General features: G+C 38.6%; 1 protein-coding gene across 9 annotated transcripts in view; it reads right to left on the bottom strand.

Annotated features, from left to right (window-relative positions):
* Camk2d (calcium/calmodulin dependent protein kinase II delta) overlaps positions 1-22,420 on the bottom strand; it is a 250,729-nt gene extending 228,309 nt beyond the window's left edge. For 3 of the 9 annotated variants that reach the window (XM_090356660.1, XM_090356666.1, XM_090356668.1), the window contains exons 1-2: positions 21,668-22,420; positions 19,955-20,049 (exon numbers count right to left, since the gene is read on the bottom strand). In XM_090356660.1, the coding sequence (XP_090212786.1) occupies positions 19,955-20,049; positions 21,668-21,732 (160 nt within the window). In that variant the 5' untranslated portion in view covers positions 21,733-22,420. The remainder of the gene's footprint in view (positions 1-19,954; positions 20,050-21,667) is intronic. The other 6 variants (XM_090356664.1, XM_090356663.1, XM_090356665.1 and 3 more) reach the window with 4 other exon arrangements.
* Between the last annotated feature and the right edge of the window lie 2,061 nt (positions 22,421-24,481).

The following is a 24,481-nucleotide window of genomic DNA, read 5'->3' as shown; positions in this document are numbered from 1 at the left end:
CAAAGACCCGGGTTCGATTCCTCGGTACCACATACATAGAAAAAAAAATGCTGGAAGTGGTGCTGTGGCTCAAGTGGTAGCGCTCTAGCCTTGAGAAAGTCCAAGGACAGTGCTCACGCCCTGAGCCCAAGCCCAGGACTGGCAAAAAAAAAAGTCAATTCTGAAAGGCTCAAAATGGCATTAAACAGGTGCAGTCTTTAAAATGAACTAACATCTTATGAAAGACATAGCACAGAAACTAATGCTTATCAACTCACTGTTAAACATACAGCAAATTATAAATACTTACAGATACATATAAAACTAATCCCCCAAAGGTCATGCTGTTTATGCATAGTAAGCCCATTAAAAATTAAAAAGAAATATTTACTGAATTAAAATATCCTCCCCCAAACAATCAACTTTCTTCTTTGTTGTTTCTAAATTATACATACTACTTAAAACCATGATAACTTGAAAAAGTTTCAGAGACAAGAAACTGGCTGACAAGTAAAGAAAGCACAGTGCTGTAAAAACACTAAAATTCAACATTCCGGTTTCACAGAAAAGGCAATGAATCATGTTATTAAACCCACAAGGGATCCAAAATTCTCTTTTACTTAAAATATTAAAAATCAAACTTCTCACTGAATATTTCATATAAGGTTGTAGGGCACGACAGCTTCTGCCTTCTTGTCCTCGGGGCCCTGTCTGCAGCATTTCCTCAAACAGTATCTCACTCCTAAAGCAAAACCTAGGAACGCTGAGACCAGTCAGGATATGTAAGTTTCTGCCATAGTCTGCCAGCAGAAACAAACCTCTTTCTAACAAAGCTGCCAGGAGGTTCAGTGTGTTGCTTATGGCTCATGTCTATAAACCTAGCTACTGAAGAAGTTGACATCTGAAGATCATGGTTCAAAGCCAGCCCTGGTTAGAATGTCCATGAGACTCTTTTTTTTTCTTTTTTTTAAAATATTTTTTATTGTAATTAATAAAAGGGTTACATGATATTTGCCAGATAGAAGGTACATTAATTCACATATATTGATACCCTTTCACATGTCTTGGTCCCCATTACCCTCTCCTCCACCCCCCCATCTTGGTTTTCCCCCCTTCCCTATCCAATTTCAAATAACCAAATACAAATAAATCCAATATATCAGATAACAAAGTGAGATACTGTAACAATGGTTTCCCTCATTTGTCATAATCAGTAGAAACCTTGGGCTCTACTAGCAGAGATCTGCAATAGAGCAAAACCTTGATACATAAGGCCATATAGTATAAAGCTAATTGAAAAGACCTCCAGGATATTGAAACAAAAGCCATATAATGAATGATTGTTGTCCTTAATGTACTATGTTATCTCTCATCTCTTTTGCTGTCCCTTGGTTATCCATGAGACTCTTATCTCTTATTCTTACAAGAAAACTGGAAGTAGAGCTGCAGCTCAAAGTGGTAGAGCATTAGCCTTGAGCAAAAAAGTTCAGAGACAATTCCCAGGCTCTGAGTTCAGGCACCAAGATAGACCAAAAAAAAAAAAAAAAAAAAAAAAGAGGAGGAGAATTTTGGGTCAGGAAACTGTCCACACCAAAAAAAAAAAATACCATCTGATAACAAAAGAAAACATGATACAAGGAACAAGGAACAATCGCCTTACTGAATTCTTTCTAGATACAGTAAAGAGTTCATACAATAGTAGACAGGCTGAATTAATAACTCTTTAACATTTAATAAATGTTCCTTCATCTTAGAGTACAGTTCATTTGAAATGGTGGTGAAATACTTTCTTATATGTGATATCTACATTTTTCAGACACCAAGAGTGCATGGCTGTAGTTCACTTTTTTACTTTATTTTTTTCTTATCTATAATTATATGCACATATGATATGATATTAATTACATGCATATGTGATATGATACTAATTTTATGCACATATGATATGATTTTAATTATATGTACATGTGATATGATATAAATTAACTCAGATTAATAATCACAAATTCCTATACTGTAAGACATTGTCTATATCTTAATATTCTTATATTCTTTACATGGTATCTGTGCGTGTGTGTGTGTGTGTGTGTGTATAAAGTATTTCTTCCAGTCATAGGTATGTAGAAACATTCCAATTGGCAATCAATTAAAAAAATAAACAAAATATGGAATACCCATCCAGTGTAACACAATAATGCAACAATAAATCATGCTACAGCATTGATAAACCTTGAAAGCATAATTCTAAGGGAAGAAAGCCAGCCACAGAGAACTCTGGTTCTAAATATAGAGTCTTAAAGTAGATTCGTGGTTGCCTCATTAGTGGAGAAGAGGTGAAGTCTGAAATCACTGACAGTGGAGACAGAGAGTTCATTGGAGGGTGATGGTTTTCATACCTGCCTTGTCAAAAACTCCAACTTTTGATTGTCTGCCCTAATGTAATTTGATTCTACTTTTCCCAGTCTCAGTGACAGCACAGTTACTTTCAATCAACAAGTCTTACATTTTCTTCCTCTAATTTTTTTATCCTCGCTATTTCAATTGCCATTTTCACATATACCACACTTGCAATTTCTTAACCGGTGTTCCTGTTTTGTATTTTTTATTGTTATTGTTTTGTTGTTGTTTGTTGTTTTATTTTATTCCCCATGACATTCAGTGATATAGTCTAGCCCTCACACCATTTCCTGCTATGACCCTCAAGATCGCTTATCAATACATTTAAAATAGCCTCTAAGTTCTAGCTAGAAGGGAAAGTCCTGCCCTCTTTGAGCCTGCCTAATTTCCAACTTCACCATGTACGTTCTCCTCTTGAATGTAAGTGAAACTCCAGCCTGTATACTTTCTTCTAAACCTGTGCAAAGTTCAGTGTCTCCTTGGTCCTTTGGCCTGGAATGTCTCTCCCTTCCATTTTCTCCTAGTTTGTATCTTCTCAGCATTACCAGCTTAACCTAAATGCTACATCTTCAATGAGGCCTATCTAAGCCAATTCCACTTAAAATGACTAATTTATAGACCTGTTTTATTTTCTTTATCACATGCATCTGAATAGCACCTTTCTACCCTCGTGACACTTCCCATTCCTCAGACTCAACATGTCTACTCCTGTATCCTGCGAAGAAATGCACCTGCCTGTACTCAATCAAGGCTCTATAAAGGTGTGAATCAATGCCATAATGATGGTAAAATAAGACATGAGATTTCTTGTGAACTGGAAAAACAAAGTCTAGGTCTGAGATGAGAAGTCTTCCTTATGAGACAATCTATTTCTACCTAAAATATGATAATGAAAATGTGTGAAGATCTTTTTTTCCTTGAATATAAATGTTTGACATTATATTGCTTTATTTTTAATAAATGGACTGAAAAATGAAGGTGAAAGGGAGGAATAATTAGATAGTAAATGTAAAAGTAACAAAGGAGAAAAGAAGGGAAAATAGATAAGGATGTTTAAAAATACTTTTTTTTTTGCTGGTCCTGGGGGTTGAACTCAGAACGTAGACACTGCCTATGGGCTTCTTTTACTCAAGACTAGCACTCTACTACTTGAGCCACAGCAGCATTTCTGTCTTTTTCTGTTTATTGCCTACTGAGGAGTCAAATCCAGGCCTTCATGCAGTCTATCACTATGCCATATCTCCAGGCCTTAAAATATTTTTTATTGTAATTAGTAAAAGGGTTACATGATATTTGCCAGATAGAAGATGCATTAATTCACATACATTAATACCCTTTCACATGTCTTGGTACCCGTTTCCCTCCCCCCCACCCCTACCCGTCTTGGTTTTCCCCCCTTCCCTATCAAATTTCAAATATCCAAATACAAATAAATTCAATATATCAGATAACAAAGTGAGATACTATACCAATATGAGATAACCAAGGGACAGCAAAGGAGATGAGAGACAACATAGTACATTAAGGACAACAATCATTCATTATATGGTTTTTGTTTCAGTATCCTGGAGGTCCTTTCAATTAGCTTCACATTATATGTCCTTATGTATCAAGATTTTGCTCTATTGCAAATCTCTGCTAGTAGAGCCCAAGGTTTCTACTGATTATGACAAATGAGGGAAACCATTGAGCCTAAGTTCCTTTGAGTCTGGATTACTTCACTTAATATGATTTTTTCTAAGTCTTTCCATTTCCTAACAAATGGGGCGATGTCATTCTTTCTGACAGCAGCATAGAATTCCATTGTGTACAAATAACGCAACTTGTTGATCCACTCATCAACTGAGGGACATCTAGGTTGGTTCCATATCTTTGCTATGGTGAATAGTGCTGCAATGAACATTGTTGTGCTAGTGGGTTTAGAATGTCCTTGTTTCTGGGTGGTTGGGTAAATGCCAAGTAGTGGAATTGCTGGGTCATAGGGGAGTTCTATGTTTAGCCTTTTGAGGCACTGCCACACTGCTTTCCATAGTGGTTGAACGAGTTTGCACTCCCACCAACAGTGTAGTAGTGATCCCTCCTGGCCACATCCCCTCCAGCATCTGTTGTCATTCGTTTTCCTGATCCTGGCCATTCTAGCTGGAGTGAGGTGGAATCTTATCGTTGTTTTGATTTGCATTTCTTTTATGACCAGAGATGTTGAGCATTTCTTCATGTGTCTATAGGCCATTTTTGTTTCTTCTTCAGAGAAGACTCTCCTTAAGTCTTTGGCCCATTTTTTAATGGGATGGTTGTTACTTTGGAGGTTAGTTTTGGAGTGATTCAATTTTTTGAGTTGTTGATATATTTTAGATATGAGGCCTTTGTCCGTTGTTTGGTTGGTGAAGATCTTCTCCCACTCTGTAGGCTTCCTGATTAGTTTACTAGCTATGTCCTTTGCCATACAAAAGCCCTGCAGTTTAATGCAGTCCCACTTATCCAGCCTTTCTCTGATTTGTTGTGATTCTTGGTCCTTATTAAGAAAGTTTCGACCTGTGCAAGGAGGCCTAGTGTATCTCCTATTCCTTCCTGTAGACTTTTCAGTGTGTCAGCTTTTACCTCCAGGTCTTTGATCCATTTGGAGTTAATTCTAGTGCAAGGTGACAAAGAAGGATTCAGCTTTAGTTTTCTGCAGGTGCTTAACCAGTTCTGCCAGCACAACTTGTTGAAGAGGCTGTCTTTCTTCCATTCTATTTTTTTGGCTCCCTTGTCAAAGATTAGGTGGCCATAGGTCTGTGGTTTAATATCTGGGTCCTCAGTTCTATTCCATTGGTCTTCAGGCCTGTTCCTGTGCCAGTACCAAGCTGTTTTGAGAATTATAGCTCTGTAATAGAGTCTAAAGTTTGTAATTGAAATTCCTCCAGTGCTGTTCTTTCTGCTAAGAAGTGTTTTTGCTATACGGGGTCTTTTATTATTCCATATGAAATTTTGGATTGCCTCTTCTATTTCTTTAAAGAATGACATTGGGATGTTGATGGGTATTACATTGAATTTGTAGATAGCTCTTGGCAAGATTGTCATTTTCACGATGTTGATTCTTCCAATCCAGGAGCATGGGAGGTTTTTCCATTTCCTTAGTTCTGCTTTAATTTCCTTTTTTAGGGTTTTAAAGTTTTCGTCAAAAAGGTCCTTTACATTCTTAGTTAAGCTAATTCCTAGGTACTTTATTTTCTTTGAGGCTATTGTGAAAGGAGTTTCTTTCCTGATTATTGCCTCGTTCCTCTCACTGTTGGCACAAAGGAAGGCAGTTGATTTTTGAGGGTTGATTTTATAGCCTGCTACTCTTCCAAAGCTTTGAATCAGCTCAAGGAGCTTGGGAGTAGAGTCTACAGGATTCTTTAAATACAGAATCATGTCATCTGCAAAGAGGGATAGTTTTATTTCCTCTTTCCCTACTTGGATCCCCTTTATGCTTGCTTCTTGCCTTATTGCACTGGCTAGGAATTCTAGTACTATGTTAAAGAGTAGTGGAGAGAGTGGGCATCCTTGTCTCGTTCCTGATTTTAGAGGGAATGGCTTTAGATTTTCACCATTAAGTGTAATACTAGTAGTAGGTTTCTCATACACAGCCTTTATTACATTGAGGAATGTTCCATGGATTCCTAGTTTCTCCAGAGCTTTTAACATAAAGGGATGTTCGATCTTGTCAAATGCCTTTTCCGTGTCTATTGAGACCATTATGTGATTTTTGTCCTTGCTCCTGTTGATGTGTTGAATTATATTAATTGATTTGCGTATGTTGAACCAGCTTTGCCTCCCTGTGATGAATCCAGTTTGATCATAGTGTATAATTTTTTTGATGAGTTGTTGTAGACGGTTCAGGCCTTAAAATATTTTATGTAAAATAAATTTTAAAAATGTAACAAGGACTTTACAATTACATGTATCCCAGTAAGAATCCTTATGTTCAATTCAATTATTTTCTCAGAGAGCAAACACAGAGAGCCTTTGTTTAAGGAAATGTGCAAGACCAATTGAAAAAGAGCGTAAACTTTAAAACTTGAGGATACCAATGCTACCCTAATGCTTATCAACCCCAAAATTATCATCACATAATTACTGAACTAGAGTGATGTGGGCAGGAGAGTTAAGAAAGGATTTATGATGGTGAATCTTATTGCATTTCAGTAACAGAGTATCTTTCCTACTGATGAAATTATATACAGCCCTGAACTCAAAAGCTTCCTGTACTGTCTTTTGCTTATTCAGAGAAATGAAGTGAAGTTGAATGAAATAAGGGAAATAGCCCATTCAGACTTTGATGCAAAGATTCTCCCAGATAGAAAAAGAAGACTACTACAAAATATTTCTCAGCTATGTCATCCTGGAGTGCAAAACTTTCTTAGCAATTTTCTGCTTTCTAACCACCTACATACTTACTTCATCTGTCTTTCTAGAAGCAACCCTGGAATGACATCATAGAATGATGCTATTATGTAGCTTGGATTTCATTTCTAGTGGCAAAATAATAGGGGGACAGAGAGAGCAAGGAAGGAAGGTAATGAAAACAGGAAGGAGAGAAGAGGGAATAGACCAGGTAGAGGAAAGAGAAAAGAGGAGAAAAAAGAGAGAATTTTCCTTGAAATATTTTTTTTTAATTTTAAAATGCCCGATTCACTATGCTCATTTTGCCATGTCTTGGCAGCAAGAGCCCTCCATAGGAATTTTGATGCTAAATTTAAAGTCCTTCAGTTGCACCTGCAAAACCTTCTGGTAACCACCACTGTGTTCAGCTTTGATTGACTCCTTCTACAATCTCTAATCTGTTTTCTCCAAACTCTTCACCTTGCTTCCATTTCTCTTTTTCTCCCCAGAACTTTCATGATGCACTTCTCCTCTGAATTTCTCAGTACATGTGCTGCCTTCTTTCTTCTGCTACCCATCGAGGAAAAAGAATGTCTTCTCCCCAAATAAACCCAAATTAATTCATAGCCAGCCTCCTCTGGGGCTCTCTCAAGAAAACTTGACTTTCTTAAACGATCTTTCTCTGCCTTTCCCATTATTTTGGTTTTGTTATCCCAAACAAGCTCCACTTTTATTTACCTCTAATTTGTCTGACCTGTCCAATATTACTGTCCAAGCCTATTTGTGTCTGTCTGTCTGTCTGTCTGTCTGAGTCTCTGTCTCTAACATCTACATTCTCAGTGATACTTGTTTTTCAAAACTGTCATCACTAGACACAAGGTAATTCTAACTTTACCTCTGGCACTCAACTTTATCTCCTTTGTGATTATCAGTATGGACTTTTTATTGGTCAAACAAAATTGTACTTTTTATTTTAGGTGGAGACTGGCCATATTTTATTATCTTCATCCTCTCCCCCCTCACCCCACTTGCTTTCCATTAGAATATAAATGGTTCTCTTCTTATAAGTTTAAGATAACACACTAAGGCTGCGTTCTCATCTCATCAATAGTAGATATAGGCTATCATATTCCTCATGATTAAATGCACCTTTGAGAGGTGCAGAATCCTCCAGAAGAAAAGTAAGGTGGAATTGATGTTCTTGGAGATAAAATGGGACATAAAATGGCCTGGAGGCAGAACATTTTTAGAGGAATATAAAGTTACTGACCCACAAACCCAATCACTTCTGTTCCCCTAATCCTTCTATTATTTTAGCTGGTAATTGCCTCTTCTGTTCTTTCAGGAGTGTGGCATCCTCTCAGAAACAGCTGAGATGCCTCTCCTAAGGCTCACAACACAGAGCCCAGCCGTCCCAGAGTCTGTTTACTCACACATTCATGTGAGAAAAGTCATTTCTCAAAGACTTACTTCTCACCCTAAATTTCCCACTTTCTCTAGGCTTAGTACAGACCATCAGAAGAGATCATTTACAAGAAGGGGCAGAAGAGAAATAATACTCTTAAAGCTAAGTGCTCATTGTAAAATAGACTTTATGTGTGTTCACTATATATATATATCTGGTATTGGTGTTTTTAGACTTAGGTTTATTTGGTTTGGATTATTTCAAAACATATACCTAGAAGAAAAAATTACGCTTGTAGGTTAACAAATACCAATTCCATTTCAAAATGTAAGTATCTCAGTGACACCATCTCTCCACATGCTTTACTGTCATTTTGTCATTAAGAATCACAGATATTATCATTATCACCATAAGAGGATATATAACTATAACTAATACAGAAACTTTCAGTTTTGTCAGTATGGGACATGATATAAATGGTGGTGGCGGTGTTGGTGGTGGTGGTGGTGATGGTGATGGTGGTGGTGGTGGTGGTGGTGGTGGTGGTGTGTGTGTGTGTGTTTGAAACAGACTTAAAGCTAACAGTTAAATATCTTATCTATCCTGGTAATACAAGGATTCACAGAAAGCAAGGGGCAAAGGTAATCAAAATAAGCCTTCTTCCAAAAATAACTCCCAAAATTATAGAAAGTAGGTCTTAGCTCTATTTACAGGAAGCAAACAGTTCTTCCGCCTGGGCAGTTTTTCTTCTTATTCTTCTCTAATTCTAAGATAACGAAAAAAATGACCTGATAGCAAGAGACCCACATTCAAAATCAGGAGTGGATTTAGACCCTTAAATTCTGCTGGTACAATTAGAATTTTTCCAACTTGCTTTCTCGTAACTGTCAGTTTTTTTTGTTAAAGTCAGTACAAGGCTTTCTGCTCTACTTACAAAGCTGCTACTTTAATATCCCCCCCAAAATTTGAAAAATGTTAAAAAAAAGTCTACACTGAACTATTTACATTGAATATAATAATGATTTTCTGCTTTAAAATATAAGCAGGCAGCCGGGCACCAATTGTTCATGCCTGTAATCCTAGTTACTCAGGAGGCTAAGATTTGAGGATCTTGGTTCAAAGCCATCCTGAGCACAAAAGTCTGTGAGACTCTTATCTCTAATTAACCACCAGACAACTGAAAGTGGAACTGTAGCTCAAGGGTTAGGATGGTAGCCTTGAGATGAAGAGCTCAGCAACAGAGCCCAGTCCCAGAGTTCAAGCCCCATGACCAACCAAAAAAGAAAAAAATATATATATACGTATATATAGAGAGATTTTAGTGCTAATAAAGTTGAGGAGGGTTGAATCTTCTATTGCTACAAAGATCCTTTTATAAATGAGGAGGAAAGGCTGCAAGACTGAATGAACCTAGGAAGGTTAAATATTTGAACTGAAGTTGTCTTGTAGGTAGCTAAATAATTATTTTCTATATTTAAGTATTAAGGAAACTACTTTTCAACCATGAGCCTTAGTAAATTCAAAATTACATTTTTGAGGTTTTTTTTTTAAAGAGATGGAGGCAATAGTTGCAGATCATGCATGCAATGTTACCTCTAAAATTATAGGTTTCTTCATGAACAGTCACAAAATACAAGATAATATGTCAGATTCATTTATTCATTTCTGTGTATTAAGGAAATATCTGTGAAGGACAGGTACCAGCAATAAATAGAATCACCGCTTTCATACATTTCACTTATCTTTATGTTGTTTTGTTTTGGTGGGAAGGCTTATTGAAACCAGGACCTGGGCACTGTCCCTTTGCCTTTTCACTAAAGGCTGGAGTTCTACCATTTGAACCACAGATCTACTTCCAGCACTCTGGTAGTTAATTGGACATAGTCTCATGGGCTTTTCTACCAGGGCTGGCTTTGAACCATGATCCTCAGATTTCATCATTCTGTGTAGCTAGGACTACAGGCATAAACCAAAGGTGTCTGGCTTACTTTTGGTTTGGAAGACACACATGTAACACTTTCCAAAAGTCCTTAGATCCATTATTGTAACCACAGATATCAGTGTACCAGTTTTAAAAGTATATACAGAATTCTCTAAGGTTCTTTTATTGTATTGGTTGATCTTTGAAAGTTGCTAATTATCTTCTAGTCCTTCACTTTCTACTTAGTCACTCAATTTTTTTTTGTACTTTGCCCTAAGATAAATAAAACAAAATGCATGGCTGATAAGAAGTGAGATTCCTCTTATCCCAAGTTCTTCTCTAATGACTCAGTGCTGTAAACCCCCACAATTGTTAACCAATACATTCCAAAGAGCCTGCCACACTCTCACATGATTCACCAAAAGAAAAAATTCATATTCTATTTGGTTTTTTTGATACATGCTTTCATGAAACCACACAGGGGTAAGCTGAGATAACTACATGTTAACACTTCTCTGGTACTTTCCTATTTTCTTTTTAGTAGCTAAAATTCCTAGTTTCCTACGTAGCACTAAATTCACCAGTGATTCTTTTCAAAGCCCAGTAAAGATAACAGGTCCTCTAGGTCTCTCTGACCTTTCATTAACCTGTTATCTCTGATACTTCAGAATCCAGTAAACTTTTCAGTGCAGACACATATCAATTTTGCCTGATAATTTAAGTGACACTTTTAGGGGAAAGGCCTGAGCTTTGTACCTTTATTTACATAGGACCTAACAAAGTGATTTGAATGTGGTGAGAAAACATTTTTTTAAATTAAATCCCAAGTTGAATTGGGATCTAACTCCTAGCTAGGTGGCTCAGGCCTATAATCCAAGCTACTCAGTAGGCTGAGATCTGATGATCATGGTTGAGAAGCAGCTCTCACAACATATTCCCTAAGACTTATCTCTAATTGACCACCAGAAAACTGGAAGAGGGGTTGTGGCTCAAAATGAGTGGGACACTAGCTCTAGTGAAGAAGCTCAGAGACAGCATCTAGGCCAAATTCAAGCCCCAGTACTAAAAAAAATAAATAAATAAATTTAAATAAAAAAAATCTAACTCCTCAGAAATCAAACACTATTGCATTTAAAAGCGCTGGTGAAAATGAACAAAACATTCAGGAAACAATTTTTTTCTGAAAAATTTTGATAATATTTAACCTCTTTCTCATTATATATGAATGAAGTTTTATAAAGCGATGATCATAGCTGTTTAATTTAGATTACTCAGATAATTAAAATAATATGGAATCTTATCCTGGATAGTTGTACCAAGTAGATAAAATGTTTATCTAAATTAATTTCCCAAATTACTTTGCCATGGTGACAGCCATTAAGCATGTAAAAATATGAGTGGATTAAAAAATGATTATACCACATATTTTGAATGCAATGGAATTTAAATTATATTTCCAAATATATGCATACATACACATATTCTTAATATATATATTAGCATTATAAATTCTTTTTATCTTAAAAATATCACGCAAGAAAGTTTTTCTTGAAGGAAAAAATATAAGGGATATTCAATAAGAATCTGCTTTAAGGTCCTTCATGGCCTCTATCTCTTATTACTAAAAAATATCAAGCAATCCTTAAACAAATACTATTCATAATTTGATCTGTGTATCCTTATCTCTGAAGATAAGGATACTTTCTAAAGGAGCCTTGTTTGAAAAAGATAAATGAAAATTTACTAAGCATCTCTGTAGAATGAATCAAAAATTTCCAAACAAACACATTTTAGAATAATTTAAAGATGCTGATATGTAAATCTGGTCCTGACACAAGCAACATGAAGTTACCCTTTTTAAAGAGCATGAGGAAAGGAAAAAATAACTAGCAAGGAAAATTTACAAGTAGTAAAATATTAAAAAACTGAATTATAAAAACTTTTTTAACAAAGCAAATTTTGCCACAAAGAAACTTAAGAAATAAAATGTGAATAAGCAATTGATTTATAACATGTGCTCCATCATTTCACATGAAGGCTCATGTAAGTTTTATTTACTTTACCTGTCATACCTTTTTGAAGTGTGCCTGTTTTTTTCATATAATTTTTATTGTAATTAATAGAAGGGTTACATTACATTCACCAGATGGAAGGTGCATTACTTCACATACATTGATACCCTTTCTCATGTCTTGGGCCCCATTTCCCTCCCTCCCATTCCCACCCTCAGATTGTTTTCCCCCCTTTCCTATCCAATTTCAAATAACCAAATACGTATATATCCAATATATCAGATAACAAAGTGAAATACTGTAACAATATGAGATAATCAAGGGAAAGCAAAAGAGATGAGAGATTACATAGTACATTAAGGACAACAATCACTCATTATATGGCTTTTGTTTCTATATCCTAGAGGTCCTTTCATTTAGTGTCATACTGTATGGCCTTATGTATCTAGGTTTTGCTCTATTGCAAATCTCTGTTAGAAGAGTCCAAGGTTTCTACTGATTATGGCAAATGAGGGAAACCATTGAGCCTATGTTCCTTTGAGTCTGGCTTACTTCACTTAATATGATTTTTTTCTAAGTCTTTCCATTTCCTTACAAATGGGGCGATGTCATTCTTTCTGACAGCAGCATAGAATTCCATTGTGTACAACTACCACATCTTGTTGATCCACTCATCAACTGAGGGACATCTGGGTTGGTTCCGTATCTTTGCTATGGTAAATAGTGCTGCATGAAGTGTGCCTGTTTAAGAGATAGCATCTTATTTGTTCACTCTTTCTACTCTTTCAACAAGTACATATAACATGGAAATTACTGTTCCAAGCACAGGTTCAAAGATAAGCTAAGAATTACCCTCAAGACATCGAAAAGTTACACCATATCTAACTTCAGGAAAAGGGCAAGGAGTGTGTAAGCTCCATAAGAAACTTCAGGAAGCTATTCAAAAAGCAAAAGACCGAAAAATAAATCATTTCTGACCAGACATAGGAAAGAAGGATGAGGAAGTTAGAAATAGTTTCATGGGGAAAAAAAAAGGTAAACTTCAAAGGAAGGATTTCAACACAACTACTGGAACTCATAGTCCATCTAGAAAGTAAAATTGGGACTTCCTTTCTCTAAACATGTCACCTACACTGTCTAGGAGAGTCATTTTTTCCCTTCTCTATTAAACTCAATTTAAGAAAATATGTATCTTCTGGACTTTTTTAAGTAAGAAAATTATGCTCTTCTAATGAAGTTTCTGATGAAGTTTCGTTATTTCACCTTGAAATAAAGCAAGCCTAATTTGTATAAGCAAACATGTTGAATATAAAAAGAGAAAAATGTATCAAAATATAGTTTTTCTTACAAGGAAGTTATAGAGAGTTGAGATATGGTGCATGATGCCATTAGTGCTTCAGTTAACATTTTATGAATCACAATGGTAATAATTATGTTATAATTGAGGCATATTCATTATCAGCCTCAAGCTCTGCACATCCTTAATAGCCTGCTATAAATGATATATTTATGTGCCTAAGCTTTCCACAACACTTGAGTTCTGACTTTTCCTTATTCCATCTCAACATGTTTTCTGTTTCTCACCATTCATCCTAATTTGAATTTTCTTTGTTTCTTTCTTCAACTTTTTAAATAACTTCCTAAACTGGGTTTCCACCAACAGTTGGTGTTATTTTCATACATTTATTTTTGTTACCATTTAAAAAAATTTTAATGCTGTGCTCACTATAATCCTTCAGTTTATTAAACATTTACATAAAATAAGCCACATGTGACCATGCTTAATAATCCATAAAGTGATTCGAACTATTACTCACCAAAATAAACATATATTTATTGGCAATACTCTATTGAATGTACTGGTGTGCAATTTAGTTTTGTAACTTAAGATGTTTAACACAGCTTCATCTGTAAATAATCACTAATTGGAAATAAATTGAAAATTAGTTGTCAATACACTATATACCCATGAATGTACTAATTAATTGGGAGGGAGGGTTAACAGACAAATATATCAACCCAGTCCTAGAGATCAAGCTAAAAATTCAATTAACAAAATGAATTCAATGCCCAGGAAAAAACTTAATATGTAATTTCTAGTGGCTAATTATATTTTGTAAAAGGTAACTGACCACTACATTTTAATTTTTAAGCAAAGTTGACTCAATTATTTAATGGACATAAAGATGTACTCACTTAATTGCGTAAACAATGGAATTCCTTAAGGAGTCTAATCTCCCAGAGGTCAGGAAGAAGTTAACAGTAATCATTAATATTATAGTAAGGTACTTGACAACCATATATTTTCTTCTTTAAGTTTGCCTTTTTTAATGATGTTAGAATATAGAAATATTTTTATTATTCCTTAGAAATGTGGATATATATTGTTTTATTAATTTTATCTATCAATTAGTTGCTCTGGTCAACAATATTGTCTTTGTCAAAACAAAGCATACAACTATCTAATATTAAGGACTATATGCAAATAAAAATATGGGTTTGTATAACAAAAGGACACAAAGCAATAGGATTCATCATGTCATTTCTGAATATAATTGTATAGGACTTCATAAACAAAAATTAGAAGAACTTACTACAGTATTCTTTTCCTAAGATATTGATTGAGCCAAGAAACCTTGAGTTAATAATTTATCCAATTAGTTCCAAATCACCAAATCAATAATACACAAGCAGAACAACTTAATTTGTGTACCTAGCTTCCATTTTCCATTCAGTCAAGACAAGTAACCATGAGGTGGAGAAATTACAGTCATGTCTTATCTGCCTACATGTCAAAAACATAGAAATTGTAAAAAATTAAAATCTGTATCTCCCAGTCAAGTAGTACTTTAAAGTCCTGATTCATGTCCTGTTAATGTTATCAATTTGGAAATTAATATACCTAGTTAAATAAAACAAAATTATTTAACTGCACAATAAAATTTTATTAATATACATTAATGAAAACCTTTTAAATATTAACAATGAAGGCAAAATATACTAGTAACAGCATTTACTATTAAAAGTTTACAGTGAAGGCCAGGAGTTTGGCCTAGTGGTAGAGTGCTTGCCTAGCATGCACAAAGACCAGGGTTCGATTCCTCAGTACCACATACATAGAAAAAACCCGGAAATGGTGCTGAGGCTCAAGTGGCCTTGAGAAAGTCCAAGGACAGTGCTCAGGTCCTGAGCTCAAGCCAAGGACTGGCAAAAAAAAAAAAGTTTACAGTGAAATTTATATTTTACCAAAACAGAAATTTGGAATCGGAGGTATGGTTCAAGTAGTAGAATGCCAGCTTTGAGCAAAAAGCCAAGTGAGACATAAAGCCTTGAATTAAGTCCCAGTAACAACACAGGGGGAAAAATAGTTATTATGAAAATCCATACATTTATGGCATGTAGTGGAAATCAAAAATTTCATCTTTAGAGGTCAAGGGAAAGGAGGAGTGGATGAAAGGAAAAAGAAAAGGGCAGGTATATGCTGTCCTCCTATTCAATATGAAAACTGAACCAGGTAAATTGAGGGGATGGGATTGAGGTAAATTGGGGTTGGGAGAGATAGTGAAGAATGATGGAAGGGATGGTACTGACCAAATCTCACTGTACTCAGGAACTGACATTTTGAATTGCACTCCCTTTGTACAACTACTTAAATACAAATTTAAAAAGAATAATAGCTTGTGCCATATCAGACTATGTGACAGCAAATGGGTCCTAAGAATCAAGAAAGATACTAGAAGATGCCAAGAAGTCATTACTAACAAACACTGGGAGGCTTTAGAAACAAAATAAGCTCTGTTTGGTGGCTCTCCCCTGTAATCCTAGCTACTTGGAAGGCTGAGATTTGAAGATCATGGTTCAAAGCCATCCTGGGAAGGAAAATCCAAGAGACTCTAATCTCCAATTTACCAACAAAAAAGTTGGCAGTGGAGCTGTGGATCAAGTGGAAAAGTGCTAGCCTTGAGGAAAAAAGCCCAAGGATTGTGCCCAGTGCCCGAGTTCAAGTTCCAGAACCAGCAGAAACAAACATACAAACAAACAAACAAACAAACAACCTATTTCTAATGGCATGAGACTTCAAAACCTATCAGTGCACTGAATTCTGAACTGCCATGGTAGCCCTTCACAAATTTTATATAATCAGATAAAGCTGCAGTCCTAAACATGATTACGCAAAATAGCCAAAAGCAGAATAAATTATCATTTGGTAGGAACTAGCCTAATTGGCATAATAATGATACCATGTTTAATTCTTGGGGGTATATATGAGACCAAAAAAAAATTCTAGTGCACAACTTTGCATGCAATAAGCATGCCCTCCATTTCTAACAAAAGCAAAACTTTTCAGAAGGCAGAAATGGCAATAAAAATCTAATATTTGAGCTGCTTCCCTCACCGTATGTATATGTTTTTTTAATTGTTGTTTAATATTTTTGCTTTCCAGTTCTAGGCTTAAACTCAGGACCTGGGTACTAACCTTCAGCTTTCTGAAGGCTAGTGTTCTACCACTTGAACTACAGCACCACTTCTGGCTTTTTCTGTGTATGTGGTACCAAGTAATCAAACTCAGGCCTTCATGCATGGTAGGCCACACTCCCAGCCCCTCACTATACTTTTTTAAAAATTAGCTATTTACATGAGTATATTTACCTATACAGGAATACTGACAGTGAATGATCTTTATGAGCATATACTCATGCAAAAGGAAAGAAATCATTCAAATGTCTCCATTTCTTCCAAATATGGTGTATGTGAGTAATTGCTGAGAAGTAATGCAACTGAGACTGCTGGAAATCCACTAAAATCCAGGCATACAAAATGCTTGAGAGCAGATTTGCGAATATGAACAGAAATGTAGCAAAAGTTCTGGCAAATCTCTAATAGCATCAGAGTATTTAACATTTGTTTTTTTTTAAAGTTGTAATATTATATTTAAATAAAGTACATTAGTTAACTGTTAGACCTACCTAACCTTTAGCACAAATAAGATTAAGGCTTATATTTACAAAGGCATGAGATGTCAAATACTACAAACAAAACGCCCCATAATAATTGTACCTTCCACATCAGTGCATACTGCAGTCATGCAAAACCAGTACCTTAGAAAAAATAAGTGTATTCCTTTGAATTTCATTCTACATTTTCTTTAGAGTATATTTATTATTTTTGCCTCCTTAAAATATTTAATTTGTTTTGCTTTGTTTTTAAAGAGAATCTTACTAAAATTTTAAATTTTAAAGCCTGTACTATAATACCCTAAAGATCTCTTTGCTTTTAGCATTTGCTTTTCATAAGAGTAAAACCAAGTATTTAACTCTTAAATGATTTAATAACTACTTTTGCTTCTAGGCACTGTGTCCTGAGTCCCTTTCATAGTCTGAAGGCTATATATTTTGAATATTAAAATAAATGGGAGCATGTCACTTTTCCTTCAAGAGTCTGTAATTTAATGAGTGTAAGTTAAAACACATATTTAACAATACAATATTGTACAGCCAGATCTAAGTAAATGAACATGCAATGCTGATAAATATTTTATAGGAAACAAAAAATTTTGCACAAAAACCAATAAGTGGTAAGCTGACATGATACTCTATAATTTAAGAAGTAATTCTCACAAAATTTACTAAATCCTCAATCTCATAAGACCCTGTGGGTCCATTTTCCCATTTTATTGATGAAGAACCTAAGATCCAGGAAAGGTAGTTAAACCACATTAAGCAAAAGAGAGCAGATTTAAATTGGGCTCTCACAGCTAAATCAAAACTACATCTAAATTTGTAATTTTCACATAAATTATCTAATTTGATTACCGTGAAAACCTTATCAGATAATAGTAGAAGCTAATATTCACCCAAAACATGCTATGCGGCTATTGGAATCATATTAACATATTCATATCGTACAGAACCCCACCAGAAGAGCTGTAGTATTATTCTGTTTAACAGAGGAAAAAAGTGAGCCTCAGGAAAAAAAAATAGGTAAAGTGCCCACTCTCACGTGGTATGAGAATCAGAACTGATGTTCAGAGCAATTGATTTCAGCACCAATGTCGTTCTTCATCACCTTTTATGTTAACTTTTTGAAGGTTAACATAAAATAAAGCAGATTAAGAAACATGCCCAGTAACCAGAAAAATAATGTGTGTGTGTGTGTGTGTGTGTGTGTGTGTGTCTGGAGGTATTTTCTAACTCAATACCCTTGTCATATCTTTCTAAATAGAACTGAATACTTGAAACAATTTAACTTAGAGGGGCTTTGCCTAGGAGCTGGAAAGCAACACAGAATGGCAGGGAGACGAAACTTCAAGAGAGTAATAAGGCTAGGGAAGTATTATCTTCCACAGAGGAGAAGCAAAAGAGAGTAAAATGAGTGTGCACAGGGGCAAGTGGATTTACTATTCTGATGGAGGATTAAGAACTGGGATGGATAAGGAGAGATGATTCTAATTAAGGAAGTCAGTAAGAGATAAAAACTATACTGACTTGTTTTGAGAGAAAATTTAAAGTTATTGAAAGATTTGAGACAGATGGTAAAATTCCCCGCTCAAAGAAGAGGTACCCAATATTAATGGCATGTAAATAAAGTGTCAAAGATATTAACAAAGTGTCTATCATACCAGAAGACATAATAAAATTAAAGAAAAAAAATCTGTCTTTTTTTCAAATTTTTATTGGTCCATCTTTTTTTTTCCCTACAAATGCCTTTTCATTGTTAAAAGCCTTCCTACAAAGTGGAGACTAAGAGAGAAATGGGAATTAGCATAATGTGCTTTTCATTAATTTTTGCACCATGATTCCTTGGAGTTACTTTAGCAGATAGATTTTTCCTTTGAATCTTAATCAACCAGATGTAGGAAATTCCAAAACAGTCTTACTCCAACAGCTAAGTGGAAAAGCCCACCTAAACCTAAGCACAAAAGTGGATTTCTAACAAATACAGAAAAATAATTATGGCAGAGAACAAAGACAATGATACCGGCACATTGGTATTTTAAAAAGACAGAGTCAATGAGGAAAACTATAAACCAGGTCACTGAGATGTGCATAAACTGCAGTATTCTGTTCAATCTCTCCTTTTTATTTCATCAAACCATAAATTCCCATGGAAATACTTGGGACACGTGCCTACAATAATTGGAATGCCTTAGCATATTAGTATAAACACTTTTGCATGCATTCAACAAAATAAAATGAATACAAGGAGATCCCTCCAAGTGTTTTATTTTTTTTTGGTTATGTCAACAGCTATTTTGTGAGTATGAATTATCTCTGTGGCTAAAACTGCATGTGCAATATGCATTAGACAGCCTTGTGGATAGCTTTCATGCTAAACATCGAGTACAGGTCTAAATCACACACAGAAATACCAAATTAAGCTGCACTCCCTGGAAGATAGCAACATTAATTCTCCTCCCCAAGCCATGACTGTTAAATATACCTTGATAAATTAAGTTCAAGTGTAACTACAATTAGAGTATATGATTCAACTGAGCCTATGACCTATTTTCCCCCTCTCGAAAGCAAAAGGGAAATTGAGAGAGTTGTGAGACTAACAATTCTCCATTCAAGGTTCCTTCTCAAAGTTAATTTTACAGTGGAGTTAAAAGCAAAATGTACTCTGTGACAATGCTTTGCTCTACAAAGCAGTTCTTTATGTTACTGCTCATAAGACAGCTAGAATTGTATTAAGTTATGAAATAACTGCGAATATATTTGTTCATTTATTTTTAAGCTGCACACACAAGAGGCATTCCAGAAAGAAAAAATGTCTGTAGTTCCTAGGATACCAAGTCTAACAAACAATTATGACTACATATACTTCTCATAAGAAAGAGAACCAACAATGAATATGACAAATACAAAATTAAATAAACATACGGTTGAAAATACCCACCCCTAGCAGAAAGCTTTTTGGTGTTGATAATTTTGGCGGCATATTCCTGCCCGGTAGGAATTTTCATACATCTTCGTACCACTGAGAATGCTCCCCTGGAAATCAATAATTAGCAGGTAATCAATATAACTATGCAGAGTATTCTATTAAAATGTACAAAATCTAAGCATCTTAATTTTAGGAAGCTGTCAAATCTCAGAAAAGTCTTATAAAAATCCTACTTTTCCTAGAAACCCAGACCTTGCCCCCCTTTAATTCTTTAATATTGGGGAATCAAAATATATTTTATTTAACTTGAAACACAGGTTATTAATCAACAAAACCCAAAGGAACTGCCAACAATGATCATTTGTGTTTTGCACATGGAATTTGAAAACATCTTTACAATTTCCACTCTAACAGCACTAAATGCTCTTGGGAGGACAAATAAATTAAAAATAAAAATAAAAACCTGCAAAGAGCAGAACAGAGGAGGAACAACAAAAGAAAGAAAAGAGAAAAAGAAGAAAAAGAGAGAGACAGAGAGAGAGAATCTGATGCCTATGTATGGCAGGGAAATATAATCAATGTGGAGTCAAATAAGGGAATATGGAGAATGTTTTCACATATACTATATATATATATCATATATATATACATTCATATATTTTTTTTTCCTCCAGTGTACTAGTGTGGTTTAACAAATCCTAGTATGGTAATTTCCCTCTGCCCTGTTTTTGGGAGAGGTTTAAATAATAAGCAGCTCTTTAGGACATATTGTCCATTATTATTATTATTATTATTATTATTATTTTATATCAAGATGTCACCTTTATTACATGAAAACAAAGCCTGGGCATTTCCTTTCTGAGGGTTTTTCTCCCCCTGGTTGCCTGTATAAATAAATCCTCCTGGAGAAAGCAAAGATGCCTAACACGGAAATCCCGGGTTCATGCAGTGCAAAGAATGAAAGAGCCGAGATGGAGCAGGAGATTTGGGGGGTGGGGGTGACCTTCTCTCTCCCACCCCAACATCCCCTTTTCCTGGACAGAACAACTTCACTACTGGATGCGAAACAAGACCCTGCGCGGTGGCCAAGTGCAACTTTCGGCACCCAAAAAATATGGCACCGCCTGTGGCAGCGGCGGCCGACGGCCCCGGCTCCTCCGGACCCGGGGTGGGTGGCGGGGGTCAGACGCTCCCCGGGGAGGGGCGGGGGAAATACATCTATTTACAGAACACCGGATAAAGGTGGCATTCGATTCGGGTTCTAGTTTCCTCTCCAAACACAAGCGCGCGCGCTCACACTCGCGCGTTCACGCGCGCGCGCGCGCACACACACACATACACACACACACACACACACTTCTTGGGGGTGACAGCTACAACTGCAGAGCTCGTAAATTCTCTAAAGTGTGCCAGGGGATTGGGGAGCCAGGAAAGGAAATACTGGGGTGCATCGCGATGGGGGGGTGAAGGTATGTGTGGAGGGGGCTCCTTTGCTGTGTTCCCTCCCCTTCCGAACAACCGCATCTCTCCCCCGACAGACAAGTCAGGGGTCCCCGTCCTTCTCATCCCCCCCCCTCGAACTCCCCCGGGAGCCCCGTGCCAGAGGGAGATCGGTGGGTCGGGAAGGTTAAGGGTGGTGGTGGAGCGGGGGGGGGGGGGAGAAGACCCCACGACCCGCCCTCCCTTCCCCGTGGGGACCTGAGATGCCCCAGCACTGGCGCTTACTTTCCGAGCTCCTCGAAAAGCTGGTACTCATCGGTGAACCGGGTGCAGGTGGTGGTGGAAGCCATCCTGGCTCGGCTGGCGGGCTGTGTGCCCTGGCCTGGAGCGCGAAGGGCGCGAGGCGATCGGGCGCGCGGTTTCCCCGGGACTGGCCCCCGCGGCACTGTCACCAGGGCCGCCCGCACTTTCCTCGTCCGTCCGACAAAGTAGCTGGTCCCCGGCGGAGGAGTGTGCGCTGTAGGGGCGGGGCGGGGCGGGAAAGGAGAGCCGACCAGAAAGGGGGTGGCGTGGGGTTCCTCCTCCTCGTCCCCACGCTGCGCCGAGCCAGAGGGGGGGAAAAAAAAAGCTTCGCCTTCCAGACCCTCGCCCCAAATGCAGGGGTGGGGAGGGCAGGGGTGGCACGGAGCGCACGGTTGCGAAACGACCTGGGCACCCAGGGCAGGAGGGGTGCAGGGTGGAGGGAAAGGAGTCCGAGCAGGGCGGAGGCGGGCCGTGGAGGGCGGAGGGGCCGAGGCCGCGGCCGGAGCGGAGCGGGGAGCACAGCCCCAGCCCAGCTGCAGCTGTCAGGCAGGCAGGCGCGGAGCGCGGGGCGCGCTGGGGCTCGGCGGAGCGCGCGCACCCGGGGCGGGGTGGCCGAGGGAAGGGGAGGAGGGGGAGTGCGGATCCCTCCCGCGGCGGTGGCGCTGGTGGTGGGGGGAGGCGGGGTGCCCCCGCACCGCCGTGGCCTCGGACTCCCCACGACGGCCCCGGAAACCTAAGGGAAGGCGCCCGGAGGGAGAGACCCGCTGGGCTGGGGCGCGGCGATCCGCAGGGCTGCGTCTCCGCCCTCGGCGCCTCCCCCCTCCCTTCAACCCCCCCCCCAGCCCCTCACTCCCTGACGAACCCCCCTCCCTGCCGCCGGCTCCACGCCTCCCGCTAGCGCCCCCGGCCGGCCCCTGCCTCGGTCCCACCGGTCTAGGGACGCGCGAGGAGAAGCCCTGGGGCTCTGGGTTGTCCACGGCACGCACACCGCCCCGCGAGCGGCTCCCAGCGGGGGCTGCCCGAGCGGCACGGTACGGGGCCGTGCGGGGTGATCCGCTGTGGGGTGCAGAGGGATCCGGGGACACCTCCACACACACCACCACGTCCTAACCCTGGCGGCCCCCAGGGGCAGCCCGAGCCGCGGTCGCCACCCCAGGCTGGCCCCGGGAAGGCCGGATGTGGACGGTCATTTGCTTTCCACACACGGGTTCCCACGCCCCACAGCCCAGGGCAAGCGATCGGGGGCCGCGGGGAGCCACGGGCGCCGCGCCCCGCCGCTCCGGCCCGGCTCCCGGCCAGGGTGCGCACACCCCGAGGGTCCGGGGCGATGCCTCTCGGAGTTGTTTTTACTCGGGCAACACCCCCTCCCCGAAGGCCGGACCCGGCCTAGAACTATCAGGAGGGGTGCTTGCGAACTCAGGGCGCCGACCACGCCTTCCCTCCGGGCCGCGCCGAGCCGACTCCCCGGCTGCCTCCCAAGTTCTGATAGTAAAGAGCGATCTCGCGAGATCCTCGGCCCGAGGGGGCGGGGAGAGTAGAAAGTTGAGTGTCCGTCACGCGACCCAGTGGGGGCTGACGTCACGGCGGTCACGTGAACGTGTCTAGTCTCTCACTTTGCAAAGGCGGGGGATGGGGAGGCGGGGAAGAGAGGTGAGAGGGGTGCGGGTGTGCAAGCGTGTGCGCATGCGTGTGTGTGTGTGTGTGTGTGTGTGTGTGTGTGTGTGTGTGTGTGTGTGTGTGTGCGCGCTTGCACACGCCAAGATCAGGGGCCAGATCGCCTCTGTAACCGTTCAGAATTTAAGTCTCATACTTATTGGCTTATCTGCCATTGTGGTTGTGTTATTTTTTTCTTTTTTATCCCCTTTAAATAGAAGACATAATTATGCATGACATTTAAAATAGATGAGTTATTGCTAAAAATAGCTTCTTGGGCCTTCTTCCCTGAGCCTGGGCCTTAGTAAACTGAGCATGATGGCAAATTTAGAGGTAGATCCTCACCCCCTCTACCCCCAGAAAACAGCATTAAATATTTCAAATTAATACCTTTTGTTCTGCATACGTTCAGGGACCATGAAAACTTTGTATTCCTCTTTCTCATTTGATCATGGAAGGTCTTTTAGTAACAGAATCAGAGATATATTAAAAGTTGTGCTGCTGGTTTCCAAGGCAGGCTGCTATTCATAAATACATTCCCTTACCTATGATCACATGTAATCCTAATTATTTTATTTCTTGATCAAAAGAATACTAGTTTACTAATGTCTGAGATTTCACTCACTCGGGAAGTTAATAAAACATTTTGGATGCTCTTTTTTAAAAAATGTGCTTGTAGATTTTGCAAATATTGTCAGCACTCCAGATGTACTTCTCCCACCGCTAATCATTATAATTTGATCTTACATCAATAGTCAATGTCTAAAATATTTCTTTGATTTTATTTGTACCTGTTGCTAATCCTTCTCAATTCTTCCAGAATCCTCCACATAATTTTCAACAATGTCTGGCACATCAGAAGACCCCCTGTTATTTTTCTTGGATGTATCCTACTATGGTATTTTTCTCGGATATGTGTTGCATAGGGTCTATTGCTGTTCTTCTGCCATCATGGAATGCTGTGTTTCATCCTGAACATTCTCTTTGCCTTTTTCTCTAGTGCAGATACCTTTTCTTAAATATGATTTCTTTGGGTTTTTATGATACACACAGACACACATACATGTATATATCTTGTTTTTTAGGTTCATAACTTTTTTTTTTTTTTTTTTTGCCAGTCCTGGGCTTGAGCTCAGGGTTCAA

This window comes from Megascapheus bottae, chromosome 23 (genome assembly GCF_031878675.1).
Source record: "Megascapheus bottae isolate mThoBot1 chromosome 23, mThoBot2.hap1, whole genome shotgun sequence".
Lineage (NCBI taxonomy): Eukaryota > Metazoa > Chordata > Mammalia > Rodentia > Geomyidae > Megascapheus > Megascapheus bottae.
This window is presented reverse-complemented; position numbering and strand designations above follow the sequence as displayed.